At 46.3% G+C, this 19,660-nt stretch overlaps 1 protein-coding gene across 3 annotated transcripts in view; it reads right to left on the bottom strand.

The window, feature by feature from the left end:
• Positions 1-2,401: 2,401 nt before the first annotated feature.
• Positions 2,402-19,660, bottom strand: part of KCTD6 (potassium channel tetramerization domain containing 6) — a 125,444-nt gene continuing 108,185 nt past the window's right edge. For all 3 annotated transcript variants that reach the window (XM_063940884.1, XM_063940882.1, XM_063940883.1), the window contains 2 exons: positions 5,208-5,314; positions 2,402-4,325 (listed from right to left, as the gene is read on the bottom strand). In XM_063940884.1, the coding sequence (XP_063796954.1) occupies positions 3,639-4,325; positions 5,208-5,291 (771 nt within the window). In that variant the 5' untranslated portion in view covers positions 5,292-5,314 and the 3' untranslated portion in view covers positions 2,402-3,638. The remainder of the gene's footprint in view (positions 4,326-5,207; positions 5,315-19,660) is intronic.

Genomic DNA, 19,660 nt, shown 5'->3' with positions numbered 1-19,660 from the left:
AGCAAAATAATTTCCTCTTGAGGTATGGTGTCTAACCCCTCAATTAAATTACCTGACCATTTAGTAATGGCTCTTGTAATCCACCCACATGCTATAGTGGGTCTCTGGGCCGCCCCCGCAGCAGTATACAAAGATTTGAGTGTAGTCTCAATGTTGCGATCAGCCGCATCTTTTAGGGAGGCTGCACCAGGCACAGGTAGTACAATTTTACGTGAGAGCCTGGAGACTGACACATCCACTATCAGTGGATTTTCCCTTTTTTTTCCTATCCTCAGGAGGAAAAGGAAAAGTATGATAACAACCGCCTAGGATATTTAAATTTCTTATCTGGATTAACCCACGGTTCTTCAAACAGGGTATTTAGTTCCTTTGACACAGGAAAAGAGGCGGAGGATTTTTTCTTAATATTAAAGTAAGATTCCTCACTCTCCTCTGTCACCTTATCAGGGATATTTAGAATTTCTCTGATAGCATCTATGAGAGCCTCTACACCGTGACAGAGTACCCTCCCCTACCTGTGTGTCTACCTCACCTTCCTCTATTTCTGACCCTTCATTATCAGAGTCAGAATGCAGTATATGGGCCAAAGTACGTTTTTGCGGAAAAATGGTAGAGGACTGAGACGCTGGTCTGGGCACTGAGTCCTTTTTCATAAACTCATCCATAGACTGCCTTACGTATTGCGTCTCTTACTCATTACAAGATAATTTTGTAGAAATGGTGGAAATCATTCCCCTAATGGAGTCCAGCCATGCTGGTTCTGCCCCACTAGCCTGGTAAGGGATACTACACTGAGTACACACTAGTGAACCCCCTGGAGAAGAGGAACACTGTGCCTTACATGAAACACACTCTTTGCCTGACATACAGCAGTAGTGACAGCACACACACAGGAAAAGGTTAAAAGCACAAATAACCCACAAAGAGCCCTTCCAGAGAGAGTATGGAACCAGCACACTTGGCCAATGCCAAGCTTAGCCGGGTCGCAGACTAAGTACCTAGATTAGGGATTTAGTACACTAGTAAACCGCTCCCCCCTGCTATAACCCCCTGGTACCGCTGAGGTAAACTGGAGGCTTTCCGGAGGAGCTGCGCATCCCTGTCAGTCAGCGTCTGTCAGCTGCAGTAGGGAAAATGGCACTTGTGAGCTGCTGGATCTGCTCATAGTGAAGACCCTCCCCTTCAATGGTGCGCGGTCTTCCCGCACTTTTTTATACTGGCTTATGCGTCTGAGTGCACAAAATGGAGACATTCCCCTTTCATGGCTGTAGTGCCAGTCTGGGTACTGTGTACACTACAGTGTACTTAGTCAGGAGACTAAGTCTGCACCGTGTAGAAGCCATGCGTCTCCATACCCTCTCATGCCGCCATAATGGCCGGCGGCCGGCTAGCCGGGACGCCGGCTTAGTACTTACCATTCTTCTGGCTCTGTTAGGGGTGGCAGCGTGCTGCGGGAATGTATGCTCGCCGTGGTGGGACTTGAGAATAGATCACTCAGGAGCTAGCGTCCTGTCAGCGGGGAACGGGACCATTGACCCTTAGTGGGGTTGCCCCCCCTCCTAAGTCCCACGAAGCAGGCAAGCTGGTTCCATCCAGTCCTACCTGAAATAAACAAACTTTAAAAATAAATGTAGAAAACTCTTCAGGAGCTTCCAGAGATGTGACCGGCTCACATCTGGTAGGAGGGACATAGAGGAAGGAGCCAGCACACACTATCAAACTTCTATAGTGCCCATGGCTCCTAGTGGACCCGTCTATACCCCATGGTACTAAATGGAATCCCAGTATCCCCTAGGACGTAAGCGAAAAAGCAAGGTTGGTGGGGGAAAGGATATCTTTGCACAATGGAGTCTCGGGATTGAGATTTTTTAATTCATGATTCCTGGGATTACAAAATGGGGCAGGATTAACTTCCCTAGTTATAACCCATAGCAACAGATATACAGTTGGCAGGTTCTGAAAGGTTGGCAGTGGTATAGTTATAACGGGTGCAGTTGGGTCCAGGGGAGCTCACACAGCACACATCCTGCACACAGTTTTTCAATATTTACCTCTCCGGAGTCCCATGTCAGCGACAGCAGTGCTGCACAAATCACTGCGAAAATGCCCGCTGTGCCTTTTTCCCAGCACATGCATAGTATGAAACTCAATGGAAAAAGGACCATCGCACCATTTTCCTGTAGACCTGCACATCTGCAGTAGACTCTGGCACAGCACTAGAGTCAGCTGTACTCCTAGAACTCAGGGACAGTCTACTGCACTGCCTTGCTAGAGCGGACGGGGCCCGGCCGGAGACTGCACGCAATCTTCCTCCTCTCTGATGGCTGCATAAGTTAAAGAACATCTTTTGCACACACTTTTATAAAACAGCCTTTAAAATTTCTGCATCTATTTTTATTAAAAAAAAAAAAAAAAAAAAGGACAATGGAGCATTTATTGGCTATACAAAATGTCACTGTAAACACCATAGCAAAAGTAAACGTTTGTAAAAATGATGTCAGGTTTTATGGAACTACTCCTAAAATGTTGACATTCCTAATCAAGGTCATATAATGAGAGTGTAAACAATATGGATGTTGGAATAGACACTGATATCACAAACAATGGGAGATGTTATGAACAGTAGGACGGCTGCAGGACACAGCACTGAAATCTTCGGAATATTAGCAAGAAAAGCTGACTCAGAACATTTCTCAGAACATCTGAATATGCTTGTAATATGTGATGTGGTTATTTACACAACATATGCTTGTAATATTGTGATGTGGCTATTTACACAACAACGTGCAGTAGCCTATAGCACCCAATCTGACATTCACTTTCAGCTGCCAGACACAGCCCTGCACTGTCAAATCAGTCCAAACAGGACCAGTTACCAGTTCGGACACAAAGATGGGTGGCTGAATTGGACAGTTCCATCTATTGTGTGCTGCAGACAGGTAGTTAGAGGCCATCTGCTGTCCTGATGTACGGTTACGCTCCATTATCTGATTCATTTTGATCTATTTTCTGGTGTACCATTAAATTTGGTAATATCTCCATTGACATTACTTGATGTGGGGCCAGCATAATCTGAAGTAACAGTAGATGTATACTATCACATTTGTACTCAGCACCCAGCCTACCATACATCATAACAAACAGAAAAATCAAGGCTCTTCATCTGACTGTCCTAACCCAAGATTTGATCACTACTGTAGCATAGTTAAAAATACATTACAAATATACAAGGTCAGTAGCTGATTACTAGTATCGTTGATCATGATTCAGAATGGTCCGAAAACTGAAGCTCATCTCCAGTTAATTTATGACGTTCTAGCAATAATCATTGCCTGTATTACAAACTCACAAACCTCAAGTACATGAGTGCTAACATATCAATATTGAGGAGAGTGATGTGTGCATTAAGGGTTTGGAAGCGTACAGTAAAGCATGGGAAATGTTACTGGACACCAAACTTTCAAGTGCGGACTCATGCATGCATGCTGGATAGCAGAACAACTCAAGAGTCACATTAGCTGTACTATCCAGTCTTCGTGGCTGTTAATAAATAAGGGTGTGCACAACAGTATGTAATATAGTTAAAAGGACACAGAATTGATTGACTCCTACACCGGAGGAGGCTGAGACATACTAGGTCAGTCATCAGTCTTTCTTGCTAATCGGCAAAAAGTCCAATTATGTTCCACTGTGTTCTCATTGGCTCTCTCGCTCATGTGGTGGACACGAGTGTTCCGGATTGTGAAGCCTTGCTTTGTGATGTATTCCATGAGGTGGACTCTGAGAGAGACTTCCTGGTGGTAATCACAGGGCCCAAAAGTGAAGGAAACTTGGCAATCCCTTGTGTCCATCATGTGCTTATTCCACTTGGTGAAATGGCTGGCGATTCCTTCTAATAACGCATGCACCTTGGTTGTGATAGTGAGCTGGGTTATAATTACAGCAACTGGGTTGGAATATTTGGATAATTTCCTTGTACTAGACAGTTCCACAACTTCTTCAAAGGTGTCCGTAGGGTACAAGGGCTTGGGGTCATTCAGACATTGTATTAAAGGTTCAATTTGATAGAAATCTGCCTCTCTCCTAAGCAGGTCAAACTCCTTGAAATCTACAGGCACAGTTAGTTCTGATGTCCGTAGGAAGTTTAAGATGTACCGAAATAGGGATCCATCTCGATCAATAAAGTAATTGCCTTGGGAGTCCCTGGCTGTGGGGAAATCACCTCTAAACATGGCACCTAACATGGAGTCTGGATAACGAGTCAGTGTGGAGAGAGAAGTCGTGTACACATGGCCCCCAACATTTAGCGTGACTGGATCCGCAGTCTAAAAGGGCAAGAAAGTTTAATTAAAGGTGAGAACATTTGAGAATATTAGGGCACTAATGTACAAATATTCAGGGGGGTTTATTTATAAGCGTCAGGTTCTAAACCCCAGGGCTTCCAATAGTGTTTATGCCTGAAAATGTAAAGGGCAATACTCTGATCAACCATACTAGCCTAGTAAAATAATGACCCTTTTAAATTTTAGGCATAAACACAATCGGTAGCGGCAGGTTTTAGAATCCACAGTATAGTAAATAAACCCCAACGTATTCTAAAACCAGTTTAAAAACAGCAGCAGCCTGTAATTACAAAAAAGAGGCTGAAGATGCAGCACCATTACTGTAAGTAATGTCCTCCTACTCCCACACTCATGTTTATTCAAATCAGTCCTCGCAATGCACTAGAAGCAGTGGGTAGTGATAGGTGGTCTTGACAGAAAGTTCGATTAACCATCCCCACTGACGAGAAACTAAATTCTACAGTTACCCCGCTGAAGGATAGGGACCTACCCGCAACCGTTAACCCTCCGATTGCTGGAGCCTGACTTCAACCATTAACCCCCATGAGAGAGAGAGAGAGAGAGAGAGAGACGAAAGGATGGAGATTCAATATAAGAGGGGGGGGAAAGACAGAGGAAACATAAATCCTGACAACAGTAATAGGTACCCATGCAGACCACACTGTGTGCTTGTGAACCATCAAGTAATAGGTCTAAAATACACACATACACATATATCGGGAAGTATCCTACATTATTCTAATTTCCAGTAGATTTATCTAAATGTATTTTTAACTGGTTAAGAGTTACAGCACATGGGCACCAGGTTATAAAATAAGCCTTTTTCTGTTTTAATGTTTAATGAGGATTAAATACTCCACATACCATGTATCCCCAGTCTCCATTATCCATTTGAACAAATGGTTGATGCTTGGAATGAACCCGACGTTTGAACGCAGAGGAATGCATACACCGGCCACTTAGTCCAGCTTCTGTAAGAGAACATTACAAAGCATTGTCAATGGGTTCCCAAAACATATACAAGATAATAAGATTTTACTCACCGGTAAATCTATTTCTCGTAGTCCGTAGTGGATGCTGGGAACTCCGTAAGGACCATGGGGAATAGACGGGCTCCGCAGGAGACTGGGCACTCTAAAAGAAAGATTAGGTACTATCTGGTGTGCACTGGCTCCTCCCACTATGACCCTCCTCCAGACCTCAGTAAGGATACTGTGCCCGGAAGAGCTGACACAATAAGGAAGGATTTTGAATCCCGGGTAAGACTCATACCAGCCACACCAATCACACCGTATAACTCGTGATACTATACCCAGTTAACAGTATGAAATATACCTGAGCCTCTCAACAGATGGCTCAACAATAACCCTTAGTTAGGCAATAACTATATACAAGTATTGCAGACAATCCGCACTTGGGATGGGCGCCCAGCATCCACTACGGACTACGAGAAATAGATTTACCGGTGAGTAAAATCTTATTTTCTCTGACGTCCTAGTGGATGCTGGGAACTCCGTAAGGACCATGGGGATTATACCAAAGCTCCCAAACGGGCGGGAGAGTGCGGATGACTCTGCAGCACCGAATGAGAGAACTCAAGGTCCTCCTCAGCCAGGGTATCAAATTTGTAGAATTTAGCAAACGTGTTTGCCCCTGACCAAGTTGCAGCTCGGCAAAGTTGTAAGGCCGAGACCCCTCGGGCAGCCGCCTAAGATGAGCCCACTTTCCTCGTGGAATGGGCTTTTACTGATTTAGGATGCGGCAATCCAGCCGCAGAATGCGCCAGCTGAATTGTGCTACAAATTCAGAGAGCAATAGTCTGCTTAGAAGCAGGAGCACCTATTTTGTTGGGTGCATACAGGATAAAAAGCAAGTCAGTTTTCCTGACTCCAGCCGTCCTGGAAATATAAATTTTTAAGGCCCTGACTACGTCCAGTAACTTGGAATCTTCCAAGTCCCTAGTAGCCGCAGGCACTACAATAGGTTAGTTCAAGTGAAAAGCTGATACCACCTTAGGGAGAAACTGGGGATGAGTCCTCAATTCTGCCCTATCCATATGGAAAATCAGATAAGGGCTTTTACATGACAAAGCCGCCAATTCTGACACACGCCTGGCCGAAGCCAAGGCCAATAACATGACCACTTTCCACGTGAGATATTTCAAATCCACAGTTTTAAGTGGCTCAAACCAATGTGATTTTAGGAAACTCAACACCACGTTGAGATCCCAAGGTGCCACAGGAGGCACAAAAGGGGGCTGAATATGGCTCACTCCCTTTACAAATGTCTGAACTTCAGGCAGTGAAGCCAGTTCTTTCTGGAAGAAAATCGACAGAGCCGAAATCTGGACCTTAATGGAACCCAATTTTAGGCCCATAGTCACTCCCGACTGTAGGAAGTGCAGAAAACGACCCAGCTGAAATTCCTCTGTTGGGGCCTTCCTGGCCTCACAACACGCAACATATTTTCGCCAAATACGGTGATAATGGTTTGCGGTTACTTCTTTCCTGGCTTTTATCAGCGTAGGAATGACTTCCTCCGGAATGCCCTTTTCCTTTAGGATCCGGAATTCAACCGCCATGCCGTCAAACGCAGCCGCGGTAAGTCTTGGAACAGACAGGGCCCCTGCTGTAGCAGATCCTGTCTGAGCGGTAGAGGCCATGGGTCCTCTGATATCATTTCTTGAAGTTCTGGGTACCAAGCTCTTCTTGGCCAATCCGGAACCACGAGTATCGTTCTTACTCCTCGTTTTCTTATTATTCTCAGTACCTTTGGTATGAGAGGCAGAGGAGGGAATACATAAACCGACTGGTACACCCACGGTGTCACTAGAGCGTCCACAGCTATTGCCTGAGGGTCCCTTGACCTGGCGCAATATCTAGTTTTTTGTTTAGGCGGGACGCCATCATGTCCACCTGTGGCCTTTCCCAACGGTTTACCAACAGTTGGAAGACTTCTGGATGAAGTCCCCACTCTCCCGGGTGTAGGTCGTGTCTGCTGAGGAAGTCTGCTTCCCAGTTGTCCACTCCCGGAATGAACACTGCTGACAGTGCTAAGACGTGATTTTCCGCCCATCGGAGAATCCTTGTGGCTTCTGCCATCGCCATCCTGCTTCTTGTGCCGCCCTGTCGGTTTACATGGGCGACTGCCGTGATGTTGTCTGATTGGATCAGTACCGGCTGGTTTTGAAGCAGAGGCCTTGCCAGACTTAGGGCATTGTAAATGGCCCTCAGTTCCAGAATATTTATGTGTAGGGACGACTCCTGACTTGACCAAAGTCCATGGAAATTTCTTCCCTGTGTGACTGCCCCCCAGCCTCGAAGGCTGGCATCCGTGGTTACCAGGACCCAGTCCTGTATGCCGAATCTGCGGCCCTCTGAAGATGAGCACTCTGCAGCCACCACAGTAGAGATAACCCTGTCTCCAAGGACCAGGGTATCAGCCGATGCATCTGAAGATGCGATCCCGACCACTTGTCCAAGAGGTCCCACTGAAAGGTTCTTGCATGGAACCTGCCGAATGGAATTGCTTCGTAAGAAGCTACCATTTTTCCCAGGACTCGTGTGCAGTGATGCACCGATACCTGTTTTGGTTTCAGGAGGTCTCTGACTAGAGATGACAGCTCCTTGGCTTTCTCCTGCGGGAGAAACACTTTTTTCTGTTCTGTGTCCAGAACCATCCCCAGGAACAGTAGGCGTGTGGTAGGAACCAGCTGTGACTTTGGAATGTTTAGAATCCATCCGTGCTGTTGTAGCACTTCCCGAGATAGTGCTACTCCGACCAACAACTGCTCCTTGGACCTCGCCTTTGTAAAGGAGATCGTCCAAGTACGGGATAATTAAAACTCCCTTTTTTCGAAGGAGTATCATCATTTCTGCCATTACCTTGGTAAAGACCCTCGGTGCCGTGGACAGTCCAAACGGCAGTGTTTGGAATTGGTAATGGCAATCCTGTACCACAAATCTGAGGTACTCTCCTGGTGAGGATGGTAAATGGGGACATGTAGGTAAGCATCCTTGATGTCCAGGGATACCATGTAATCCCCCTCCTCCAGGCTTGCAATAACCGCCCTGAGCGATTCCATCTTGAACTTGAATTTTTTATGTATGTGTTCAAGGATTTCAAATTTAAAATGGGTCTCACCGAACCGTCCGGTTTCGGTACCACAAACAGTGTGGAATAGTAACCCCGTCCTTGTTGAAGTAGGGGCACCTTGACTATCACCTGCTGGGAATACAGCTTGTGAATTGCCTCTAGCACAGGCTCCCTGCCTGAGGGAGTTGTCGGCAAGGCAGATTTGAGGAAACGGCGGGGGGGAGACGCCTCGAATTCCTGCTTGTACCCCTGAGATACTACTTGAAGGATCCAGGGATCCACCTGTGAGCGAGCCCACTGATCGCTGAAATTTTTGAGGCGGCCCCCCACCGTACCTGGCTACGCCTGTGGAGCCCCCGCGTCATGCGGTGGACTCAGAGGAAGCGGGGGAAGAATTTTGATTCAGGGAACTGGCTGACCGGTACAGCTTTTTCCCTCTTCCCTCGTCTCTGTGCAGAAAGGAAGCGCCTTTGACCCGCTTGCTTTTCTGAAGCCGAAAGGACTGTACCTGATAAAACAGTGCTTTCTTAGGCTGTGAGGAAACCTGAGGTAAAAAAATTTCTTCCCAGTTGCTGTGGATACGAGGTCCCAGGGACCATCCCCAAACAATTCCTCACCCTTATAAGGCAGAATCTCTATGTGCCTTTTAAAGTCAGTATCGGGTCTCTAATACCCTCCTGACAGAATGGACATTGCATTAATTCTGGATGCCAGCCGGCAAAATATCCCTCTGTGCATCCCTCATATATAAGACGACGTCTTTAATATGCTCTTATGTTCGCAAAATAGTATCCCTGTTTGACAGGGTCACAGACCACGCTGCAGCAGCACTATCTGCAGGTCTCAGTCTAGTACCTGAGTGTGTAAATACAGACTTCAGGATAGCCTCCTGCTTTTTATCAGCAGGTACCTTCAAAGTGGCCGTATCCTAAGACGGCAGTGCCACCTTTTTTGACAAACGTGTGAGCGCCTTATCCACCCTAGGGGATATCTCCCAGCGTAACTTATCCTCTGGCGGGAAAGGGTACGCCATCAGTAACTTTTTAGAAATTACCAGTTTCTTATCGGGGGAACCCACGCTTTTTCACACACTTCATTCACTCATTTGATGGGGGAACAAAACACTGCCTGCTTTTTCTCCCCAAACATAAAACCCTTTTTTAGTGGTACTTGGGTTAATGTCAGAAATGTGTAACACATTTTTTTTTTTATTGCCGGGATCATGTAACGGATGTTCCTAGTGGATTGTGTATATGTCTCAACCTCGTCGACACTGGAGTCAGACTCCGTGTCGACATCTGTGTCTGCCATCTGAGGGAGCGGGCGTTTTTGAGCCCCTGATGGCCTTTGAGACGCCTGGGCAGGCGCGGGCTGAGAAGCCGGCTGTCCCACAGCTGTTACGTCATCCAGCCTTTTATGTAAGGAGTTGACACTGTCGGTTTATACCTTCCACCTATCCATCCACTCTGGTGTCGGCCCCACAGGGGGCGACATCACATTTATCGGCATCTGCTCTGCCACCACATAAGCCTCCTCATCAAACGTGTCGACACAGCCGTACCGACACACCGCGCACACACAGGGAATGCTCTGACTGAGGACAGGACCCCACAAAGCCCTTTGGGGAGACAGAGAGAGAGTATGCCAGCACACACCAGAGCGCTATATAATGTAGGGATTAACACTATATTGAGTGAATTTTTCCCAATAGCTGCTTGTATATACAATATTGCGCCTAAATTTAGTGCCCCCCCTCTCTTTTTAACCCTTTGAGCCTGAAAACTACAGGGGAGAGCCTGGGGAGCTGTCTTCCAGCTGCACTGTGAAGAGAAAATGGCGCCAGTGTGCTGAGGGAGATAGCTCCGCCCCTTTTTCACGGACTTTTCTCCCGCTTTTTTATGGATTCTGGCAGGGGTATTTATCACATATATAGCCTCTGGGGCTATATATTGTGATTATTTTGCCAGCCAAGGTGTTTTTATTGCTGCTCAGGGCGCCCCCCCCCCAGCGCCCTGCACCCATCAGTGACCGGAGTGTGAGGTGTACATGAGGAGCAATGGCGCACAGCTGCAGTGCTGTGCGCTACCTTGGTGAAGACTGAAGTCTTCTGCCGCCGATTTTCCGGACCATCTTCGTGCTTCTGGCTCTGTAAGGGGGACGGCGGCGCGGCTCCGGGAACGAACACCAAGGACGGGTCCTGCGGTCGATCCCTCTGGAGCTAATGATGTCCAGTAGCCTAAGAAGCCCAAGCTAGCTGCAAGCAGGTAGGTTCGCTTCTTCTCCCCTTAGTCCCTCGATGCAGTGAGCCTGTTGCCAGCAGGTCTCACTGTAAAATAAAAAACCTAAAATAAACTTTCTTTCTAGGAGCTCAGGAGAGCCCCTAGTGTGCATCCAGCTCGGCCGGGCACAGAAATCTAACTGAGGTCTGGAGGAGGGTCATAGTGGGAGGAGCCAGTGCACACCAGATAGTACCTAATCTTTCTTTTAGAGTGCCCAGTCTCCTGCGGAGCCCGTCTATTCCCCATGGTCCTTACGGAGTTCCCAGCATCCACTAGGACGTCAGAGAAATAACTTATTACTAGCTGACAACAAGAATAAATGCTGCAGTATGACAATCCTTAGGTATACGTTTAATTTGGCAGCTGTTGGGATCCGGGCAGTCAGGATACCGACGGCGGAATGCCGACAGCTGTTAATGCAGACAGCAGGAATACCGGTGCTACAAGACTATTCCCACTTGTATGTGTCCACAACACCCATAGAGTAGGAAAAGAACCTGTGGCGAAAATCCTTATTCTCATAATGACTTCAGATTCAATCTCTTATTTCCTAATACTATATTCTGTTCTTTGTACTGAATAACCTGTGCCAAGATGCTTTACCTTACACATACAAGGTAGTGGACTAGAAAATGGAAAAACCTGTGTAAATGAAGGTCACTGTGTATATTAATATCCTCCATACAAGAATGGTTCATGTGTTAAATAAGCAAATAACTTCACAGTATGATCAAAATAATCTGTGGCTGCAAGACGGTATCTCAGTGACTTAAAGGGGTGATTGCTGGGGGGGGAAATAGGGTCAATAACCAAGAGAGCATGGCTTATTAATGTCTTATGAGCTATGGCGTCAACGGCGATGTCAGCATAGACTTAGAGGGAATACATCAACATCCAGCTACATCAACAATGAATAACAGCGGGTAAAAGCCCGTACTCCAGGACCATGAAATCCATGCATTCATTTGAAGCATGAGACAACACAGGGGAGGATCTGCGGGTAAATGTCAACCTATGTTGCAAACAGTTAGTTTCATCAAAAACAGTCCGAGACTGCCACGGAGCAAGATGTCATAGAAACACACCTGTCAATGCACATTTCTGAGTTTAGTGGCAGAAAGAACACAGACCATGAACTATCATTCTGACCGGGATATGTTCTCAGCATGCAGATGCGGTGCCAATCTAAAGCTTTCTGAGTTCTGCTGGTTCTGCATGGTGACCTGACATCGTACTAAATGACTGGATGGTTTCCATTTTGCTTGCCTACAACCTTTATTTACCTATATTAAAAGTTTAAATGAAGAACATCGCAGGGAACAAAAAAGTCAATGGAAGAATAAATATTTTATCTGTTTAATTTTTAAATTACACAAGTAATACATTCTATAGTACACAGGGTATTGTGACAGTAGGCATGCCTGTAATAGCCATGTATGAGAGCTAACTGTGAAAACGCCCAATGTATGGATACACAGTCAGTTGTGCCGGAGCATTACACAGCAGGACATTAGTACATAAATAGTCACCCAAGTAAAATGAGTACATGTGACAAAACGTTCACTGAAAGCATCCGAAGCATGAAGAATGGAAACTGAAGACTGTGGCAAGAAGACTAATTGCAAATTCAATGTATGAAATATCTAAGCAGCTAATTGTTACAGGGATATTGACAATCACATTCCATGTAGCACATGATAGCTAATAAGGGCAGAATGACAAACATCCCACTCATAGTTCTACCATAGACATAGGGCCAGATGCATCATCGCTTGAAAAGTGATAAAATGGAGAGTGAAAAAGGACCAGCCAATCAGCTCCTAACACATTTTCCAAACACAGCCTGTGACCTGGCAGTTAGGACCTGATTGGCTGGCACTTTTTCTCTTTTCCAAGCGATGATGCATCTAGCCCAGTGGTTCCCAAACTGTGTGCCGTGGCTCCCTGGGGTGCCTTGGATTGGTGGTCCAGGACCAATTCAAATTATTTATGGTCAATATAATAGGCAAAACTAGTGCTACCGTGTTTCCCCGATAATAAGACACTGTCTTATTTTTTTTTTTTCAACAGAAAACACCATAGGGCTTATTTTCGGGGTAGGGCTTATTTTACAGCCACATGCCCCCAGTCCTGCTTTTACAGCCCCCAGTCCTGCTTTTACAGCCATCATGCCCCCAGTCCTGCTTTTACAGCCACCATGCCCCCAGTCCTGCTTTTACAGCCCCCAGTCCTGCTTTTACAGCCATCATGCCCCCAGTCCTGCTTTTACAGGCACCAGTCCTCCTTTTACAGCCACCATGCCCCCAGTCCTGCTCCTCACCTACAGCACTTTCCAGTTAGTTTCTTCTTCTTGCTTCTTCTTGCTTTCCGCCAGCACTGCTGCTCCGCTCCCGCCGTGTACAGAAGCCGCGTGATGTGCGCGGTGACATCATGCGCAGGTCGCAATGCATCCCTGGGACTGGGAGCTGGAGTCTTCAACGGCTGATACAGTACCGTACTGTACAGCATCCCTCAAGCAGGGCGGCGGTGAAGGGGGTTAGCGGGGGTGGAGCTTGGGGGCATTGAATTTAGTGCACGGACTCAGGGAACGGGAATTTTGATAGGGCTTATTTTCGGGGTAGGGCTTATTTTGGACCAGTTTCCAAAAGCAGGGGTAGGGCTTATTTTCGGGGTAGGGCTTATTATCGGGGAAACACGGTAGTAGCAGTCAGTCATAAAATATGTGGACAAACAGAAGCAAATCTTGTCCCTCACCACACAACTGACCCTAAGGATGACATATAAACACAATCTACTTAATTTAATATTTCTTTCTAAATTTCTCAATAAGAAATTTTTGGCCTAGGGGTGCCGTGAAAAAAATTCTGATACTCTAGGGTGCCGTGATTCAAAAAAGTTTGGAAACCACTGATCTAGCCTATAGAATGGGTTGGGCACAAAATGCTGTCGGTCAGAATCCCGACAGCAGAATACAACTGTGACAATGTCGTTGTATCTTAGTGAGTATTCTAACCCTAACCACCCCTCCCACAGTCTAACCCTAACCTCCCCCTAACCTTAAGCCAAAAAGCAACCCTAACCCTAATACTCACCATCGGGATCCATCAGCATTGTGATATCAGGAGTCCTTTGTCAGAATGCCTTAAATCAGAGTTTCCCACACTCCTCCATTACAATCCAGTTTTCAAAAGGATATCCAATGCTTGAGTCCAGATAGTTAAATCAAATTGACTGAGGCATTCATTAAATCAACTGTGCTCAAGCCTGGACTGTAATGGCAGAGTTTGGGAACTTATGCTTAAAGTAGTAGTTATTGCAAAGGACATTAGAACAAACTGTGTACACTGTAAATGAGACCCCTGACAAAGCACCAGACTAGAACTCATAGGGCGGCTTCTTGCATCTCTGTTTCTCCTCCACCTACTCTGGAACAGAAGGATCTTGCTGACAGATGAGCTACTTTTAGGTTACAGCTCAATATGTATAGAGTGCACCCATCTTCTGCTAACAACGCTAAATGACAATTGCCGCTCGCAGTAAAGGTCTTCTAAAAAAGCTTTTATGAGATTGTCAAATTCTTTGGAAACTACCTCCTCTGACTCCTAACTCACATAATGTTATAGGCATTAGGGAGACTGTGTCAGCAATGGAGAGCATGAATGGATAAAATAATGCATAACTATTGTAAATCCAATTACTAGTCACGCTGGCACATACCAAACAGCACAGTACTTTCCCAGTCCTAAAAACTGCCTATGGGATATCAATTAGGGAGGCTAATCCCGGGATCAGGATTAGCGGATCCCGGGGTTTCAGACCAAAAATGCCAGGATTTGCAGGATTAAGCGACGCATGTGCAGTTTTGTTTCTTTATTTTTTTTTGTCGGGCACTAGCAGCAGCATTTGGCAGCCTCAGCCACTGCTCTGCTGTGTGCGGTGTGACATCAGAGGTCACACTGTGCAGCCCCAAGCCAGCCAGCTCCTTCATCAAAACCAGTCAGGCCGCTTACGCGGAGGACGAAAGAGCCATGTGGTAAGTGACGACAAGGTGACTCCAGTTTAGTGTCACTAACAATAGAGGTGACTACCCTGCGGCCAGAGAGGGGCTGCTGTTGCTGCCTGGCCTGCCAGTGCCACCCCAGCCTGGACAGGCCCTGCTTGCTCCTGCTCTGTAGTGCCAAAGGCTGTGTTGCACTACTGCTGTGCTGTGTGCAACATTGCAAGTGGAGAAGTGGACTGAAACCTCCTGATAACTTCAGCTTGCTGCTGCCTGGACGTGAAGTGAAGCCCCCTGGTCTGCCTTGGCCTGTACTGTCCTGTTCTTGGAGTGGAACCAAGTGTCTGGAGGAGGCAGAAGGTGGCAGAGGGCGAGTCAATGAAGGATCTTCTGTGGGCCTGGGGCTGGGCGCATGACTGTTATTTTATTATTGTTACTGTAATGTTGGGGGGCCGGCTGTGGTCTATGAAAGATTTTTATTTTAAACCCAGGTATCCCGGTAATGAGTTTTTCAATTCCGAATACCGGGATTGAAAGAATGACCCGGGATTGGCTTCCCTAACATCAATGTAGCACTGGATTTTCTGATAAACATAAAAATGCGCTAAATGTGCTAGTCACTTCAAAGTCCAAACAAGTAACATTTTAGCAGAGAGAGAATGTTGGGACTGCCTTTATTACATGTGTCACTGTTGTGTGAAGCCTTTTATTACACTGGTGGTGCACCTTGGAATGTGGAAAGCGAATATAATTGGATCTGAACTCCGGTACTTCAGGGGTACTGCAAAATATCAAGTTCTTTTGTGGGGAGGGAACACAAAAGAACAAAGCTGTGCACCTACAAAGCAGAGAACACAGGTGTAAATGCACCCTCCCCACCCCTCAATCTCATTTACATAGCCTGAGCTACCAAATCTAGAACCTGATTTTGCACTTTGATCCAAAGAAATCACATTAAAAGGAGCTAATTCCCCAAACTCTCCCTCTCCCCCTCCCCTCCCCTCCCCCCCCCCCCCCCCCCCCATCAACTGGTGTCAAATTTTGCACCCTCCACAGTCATTTCCATTTTGCTTCTAAATCCCAATAAACCATGATGGGCACCATAAATCAACTTGTAGTAGTTTTGCAGTTTATAAGCAACTGCCGGATTAAGGATCTTATGCTAATGCAAATATCCATTCAACTAATGCAGGAGTTTATGTATGTGCAAGCGGAAAGCCGCGCTGGAGAAGTTATCATTAGTACGTATCGGATATATTACTAAGTGCAAGAGATACACCTCTCACCCCATACACATGGCTGGGAATCGCAGTGAAACTTTTATTACACAAATACAAAACTCCGATAAGTTGCTTACAACCCACCATAGCATACTGTAAAACACCATCTTAAAAAATATATTTTTTATATAATTTTTTTTTCTTTAAATATATTCTTATTTTCTTCGTCAAAAAAGTTGTAATAAGGCTGGCCCTAAGTATAAATAAAAAAGATCACCTAGCGGTTCCTTGGCTCTCTCCCCCCTTTATTATTTGTAACCATAGTTGGATAATGCAGTAAAGGTCACCTCTCATAAGGGTTAACTATAAATAATTCTATGTTGCTGGTTCAAATAGTTTCAAAATGTGATTTCGGATTGAGCTGCCCAGTGTAGTGTACCTATGTATATTTCCCCCCCCCCCTTTTTTTTTTATAAAAACTGAGAATACCTTTCTCAATATCTGCCAACATAACTTTTTCATCAAAATATAAGATCTGGAGTAACATCTAAAAAGGGTGGAGAAGCAACTGTCCAAGATTACAAAATGACTTTCTTAGCGACTGTCAAATGAAGAATAAGAAAGGGTAAAAATTCCTTGCACCCTGGGGTCAATGAAAATAGGATTTTAAATTACCAACTGGTAAATCCTTTTCTCATAGTCCGTAGAGGATACTGGGGTTCCATTTAGTACCATGGGGTATAGACGGGTCCATTAGGAGCGATGGGCACTTTAAGAATTTGATAGTGTGGGCTGGCTCCTCCCTCTATGCCCCTCCTACCAGACTCAGTCTAGGAAACTGTGCCCGAGGAGATGAACATACTTTGAGAGAAAGATATAAAAGGATAGTGGTGAGATTCCGAACCAGCACACACAAACCAGAGGAAAGCTACGCTAACACAACTTTAAACAGGAACAGCAACAGCTGAACCAACAATACTTAACCAAGTAACAGTGCAGGAAGAACGAAGCACCAGGCGGGCGCCCAGTATCCTCTACGGACTACGAGAAAAGGATTAACGGTAGGTAATTAAAATCCTATTTTCTCTTACGTCCTAGAGGATACTTGAGTTCCATTTAGTACCATGGGGATGTACCAAAGCTCCCAAACCGGGTGGGAGAGTGCGGAGGTTCCAGCAGAACTGACTGGCCAAACTGAAGGTCCTCAGAGGCCAAAGTATCGAACTTGTAAAACTTAGCAAATGTGTTCGAACCAGACCAAGTAGCCGCTCGGCAGAGCTGTAAAGCCGAGACACCCCGGCCAGCCGCCCAGGAAGAACCCACGACCTAGTAGAGTGGGCCTGTACAGGTTTTAGAACCGGCAAACCTGCCGTGGAATAAGCATGCTGGATAGTGAGCCTGATCCAGCGTGCAATTGTCTGCTTTGAAGCGGGACACCCAAATTTATTGGGATCATAGAGAACGAACAGCGAGTCGGATTTCCTGTGACGAGCTGTCCTCTTCAAGTATACCTTCAAAGCCCTCACAACATCCAAAGACTTTGAAGTAGCAGAGGTGATGGTTGGTTGATGTGAAACGCAGACACCATTTTAGGAAGAAATTGCTGGCGAGTTCTGAGTTCAGCTCTGTCCTCATGGAAAATTAAATAGGGTTAATTGTGAGACAACGTCCCCAGCTCCAACACACGTCTTGCTGAAGCCAAGGCCAACAGTGTGACGGTCTTCCACGCAAGATATTTTATGCCCACCTCCTGTAACGGTTCTAACCAGTACAATTGGAGGAACTGCAGCACCAAATTGAGATCCCAAGGTGCCGTGGGAGGCACAAAGGGAGATGGGATGTGCAGAACACCTTTCAAGAACATCTGGACCTCAGGGAGAGAAGCCAATTGTTTTTGAAAGAAAATGGGCAAGGCCGAAATCTGGACTTCTATGGAGCCCAGACGTAGGTCACATCCACACCTGAATTCAGAAAAAGCAGGAAACATCCCAGATGAAATTCCCCCGCAGAATAATTTCTGCTCTCACACCAAGAGACGTATTTCTTCCAAACACGGTGGTAATGTTTCGACATTACCCCCTTCTTGGCTTGGATCATAGTCAGGATAACTTTGCTAGGGATCCCTCTTCTGGCTAGAATCAGCCATTCAACTTCCATGCCATCAAACGTAGCCGCTGTAAGTCCTGATAGACGAACGGGCCCTGTTGCAGAAGATCCTTGCAAAGAAGTAGAGGACACGGATCCTCTAGAAGCATCTCCAGAAGGTCCGCGTACCAGGCCCTTCTTGGCAAGTCCGGAGCAATGAGTATTGCTTGAACCTTTTCCCTTTTTAGAATTCTTGGGATCAGAGGAAGTGGAGGAAACACGTACACCATCTCATAGACCCATGAAGTCGTCAGTGCATCTACCGCCACTGCCTGTGGGTCTCTCAACCTGGAACAATACCGCTTGAGCTTCTTGTTGAGACAAGAGGCCATCATGTTGATTTGTGGCATTCCCCACCGACGTGTCAAACACCTGAACACTTCCGGGTGAAGGCCCCACTCCCCCAGGTGCAGGTCGTGTCTGCTGAGGAAATCTGCTTCCCAGTTATCTACTCCCGGAATGAAGACCACTGACAACGCCAGTTTTTTTTCTGCACAGAGGAGAATTCTTGACACCTCTGACATTGCTGCACTGCTTTTCGTTCCGCCTTGTCGGTTTATGTACGTTACTACCATCACATTGTCAGACCGGACTTAAATGGCCCGATCTTGAAGATGATATGAGGCCTGCAAAAGGGCGTTGTATATGACCCTAAGTTCCAGAATGTTGATTGGAAGGATAACTTCCTGACTTGACCATCTTCCTTGAAACTGCACTCTCTGGGTGACTGCTTCCCAACCTCTGAGGCTTGCGTCCGTGGTTAACAGAATCCAGTTCTGAATTCCGAATCTCCGACCCTCGACGAGGTGAGAAGTCTGTAGCCACCACAGAAGGGTAATCCTGGCTTTTGGCGACAGACTGATCCTCTGGTCCATGTGAAGATGCGATCCGGACCATTTGTCCAACAGATCGAGCTGGAAGGTTCTTGCGTGAAACCTTCCGTATTGAAGCGCCTCGTAAGAGGCCACCATTTTCTACAGCAGGCAAATGCATACATGTACCGATATCCGGGTTGGCTTCAGGACATCCCGAACCAACGACTGGATTACCAACGCCTTTTCCAACGGAAGGAACACTTTTTGCGACTCCGTGTCCAGTATCATTCCCAGGAATGGAAGCCTCCATGTTGGCTCTAGGTGGGATTTCGGAAGGTTCAGAATCCACCCGTGATCCTGGAGAATTTTGGTTGAAGGACCAATGCTGTCCAGCAACCTCTCCCTGGACAGCGCCTTTATCAGAAGATTGTCCAGATACGGAATTATATTCACTCCCTGTTTGCGGAGTATAAACATCATCTCTGCCATCACTTTGGTGAATACCCTCGGTGCCGTGGACAGACCAAATGGCAGGGCCTGGAACTGGTAGTGACAGTCTAGCGGTGCAAACCGTAGATAAGCCTAATGAGGCGGCCAGATCGGAATGTGAAGGTACGCATCATTGATATCCAAAAACACTAAAAACTCCAGACCTGAGATCACCACTCTCGGAGACTCCATCTTGAATTTGAACACTCGTAAGTACGGGTTCAATGATTTTAGATTCAAAATCAGCCTTACCGAACCATACGGTTTCGGTACTACA

Source organism: Pseudophryne corroboree, chromosome 9 (assembly GCF_028390025.1).
Source record: "Pseudophryne corroboree isolate aPseCor3 chromosome 9, aPseCor3.hap2, whole genome shotgun sequence".
Taxonomy (NCBI): domain Eukaryota; kingdom Metazoa; phylum Chordata; class Amphibia; order Anura; family Myobatrachidae; genus Pseudophryne; species Pseudophryne corroboree.
This window is presented reverse-complemented; position numbering and strand designations above follow the sequence as displayed.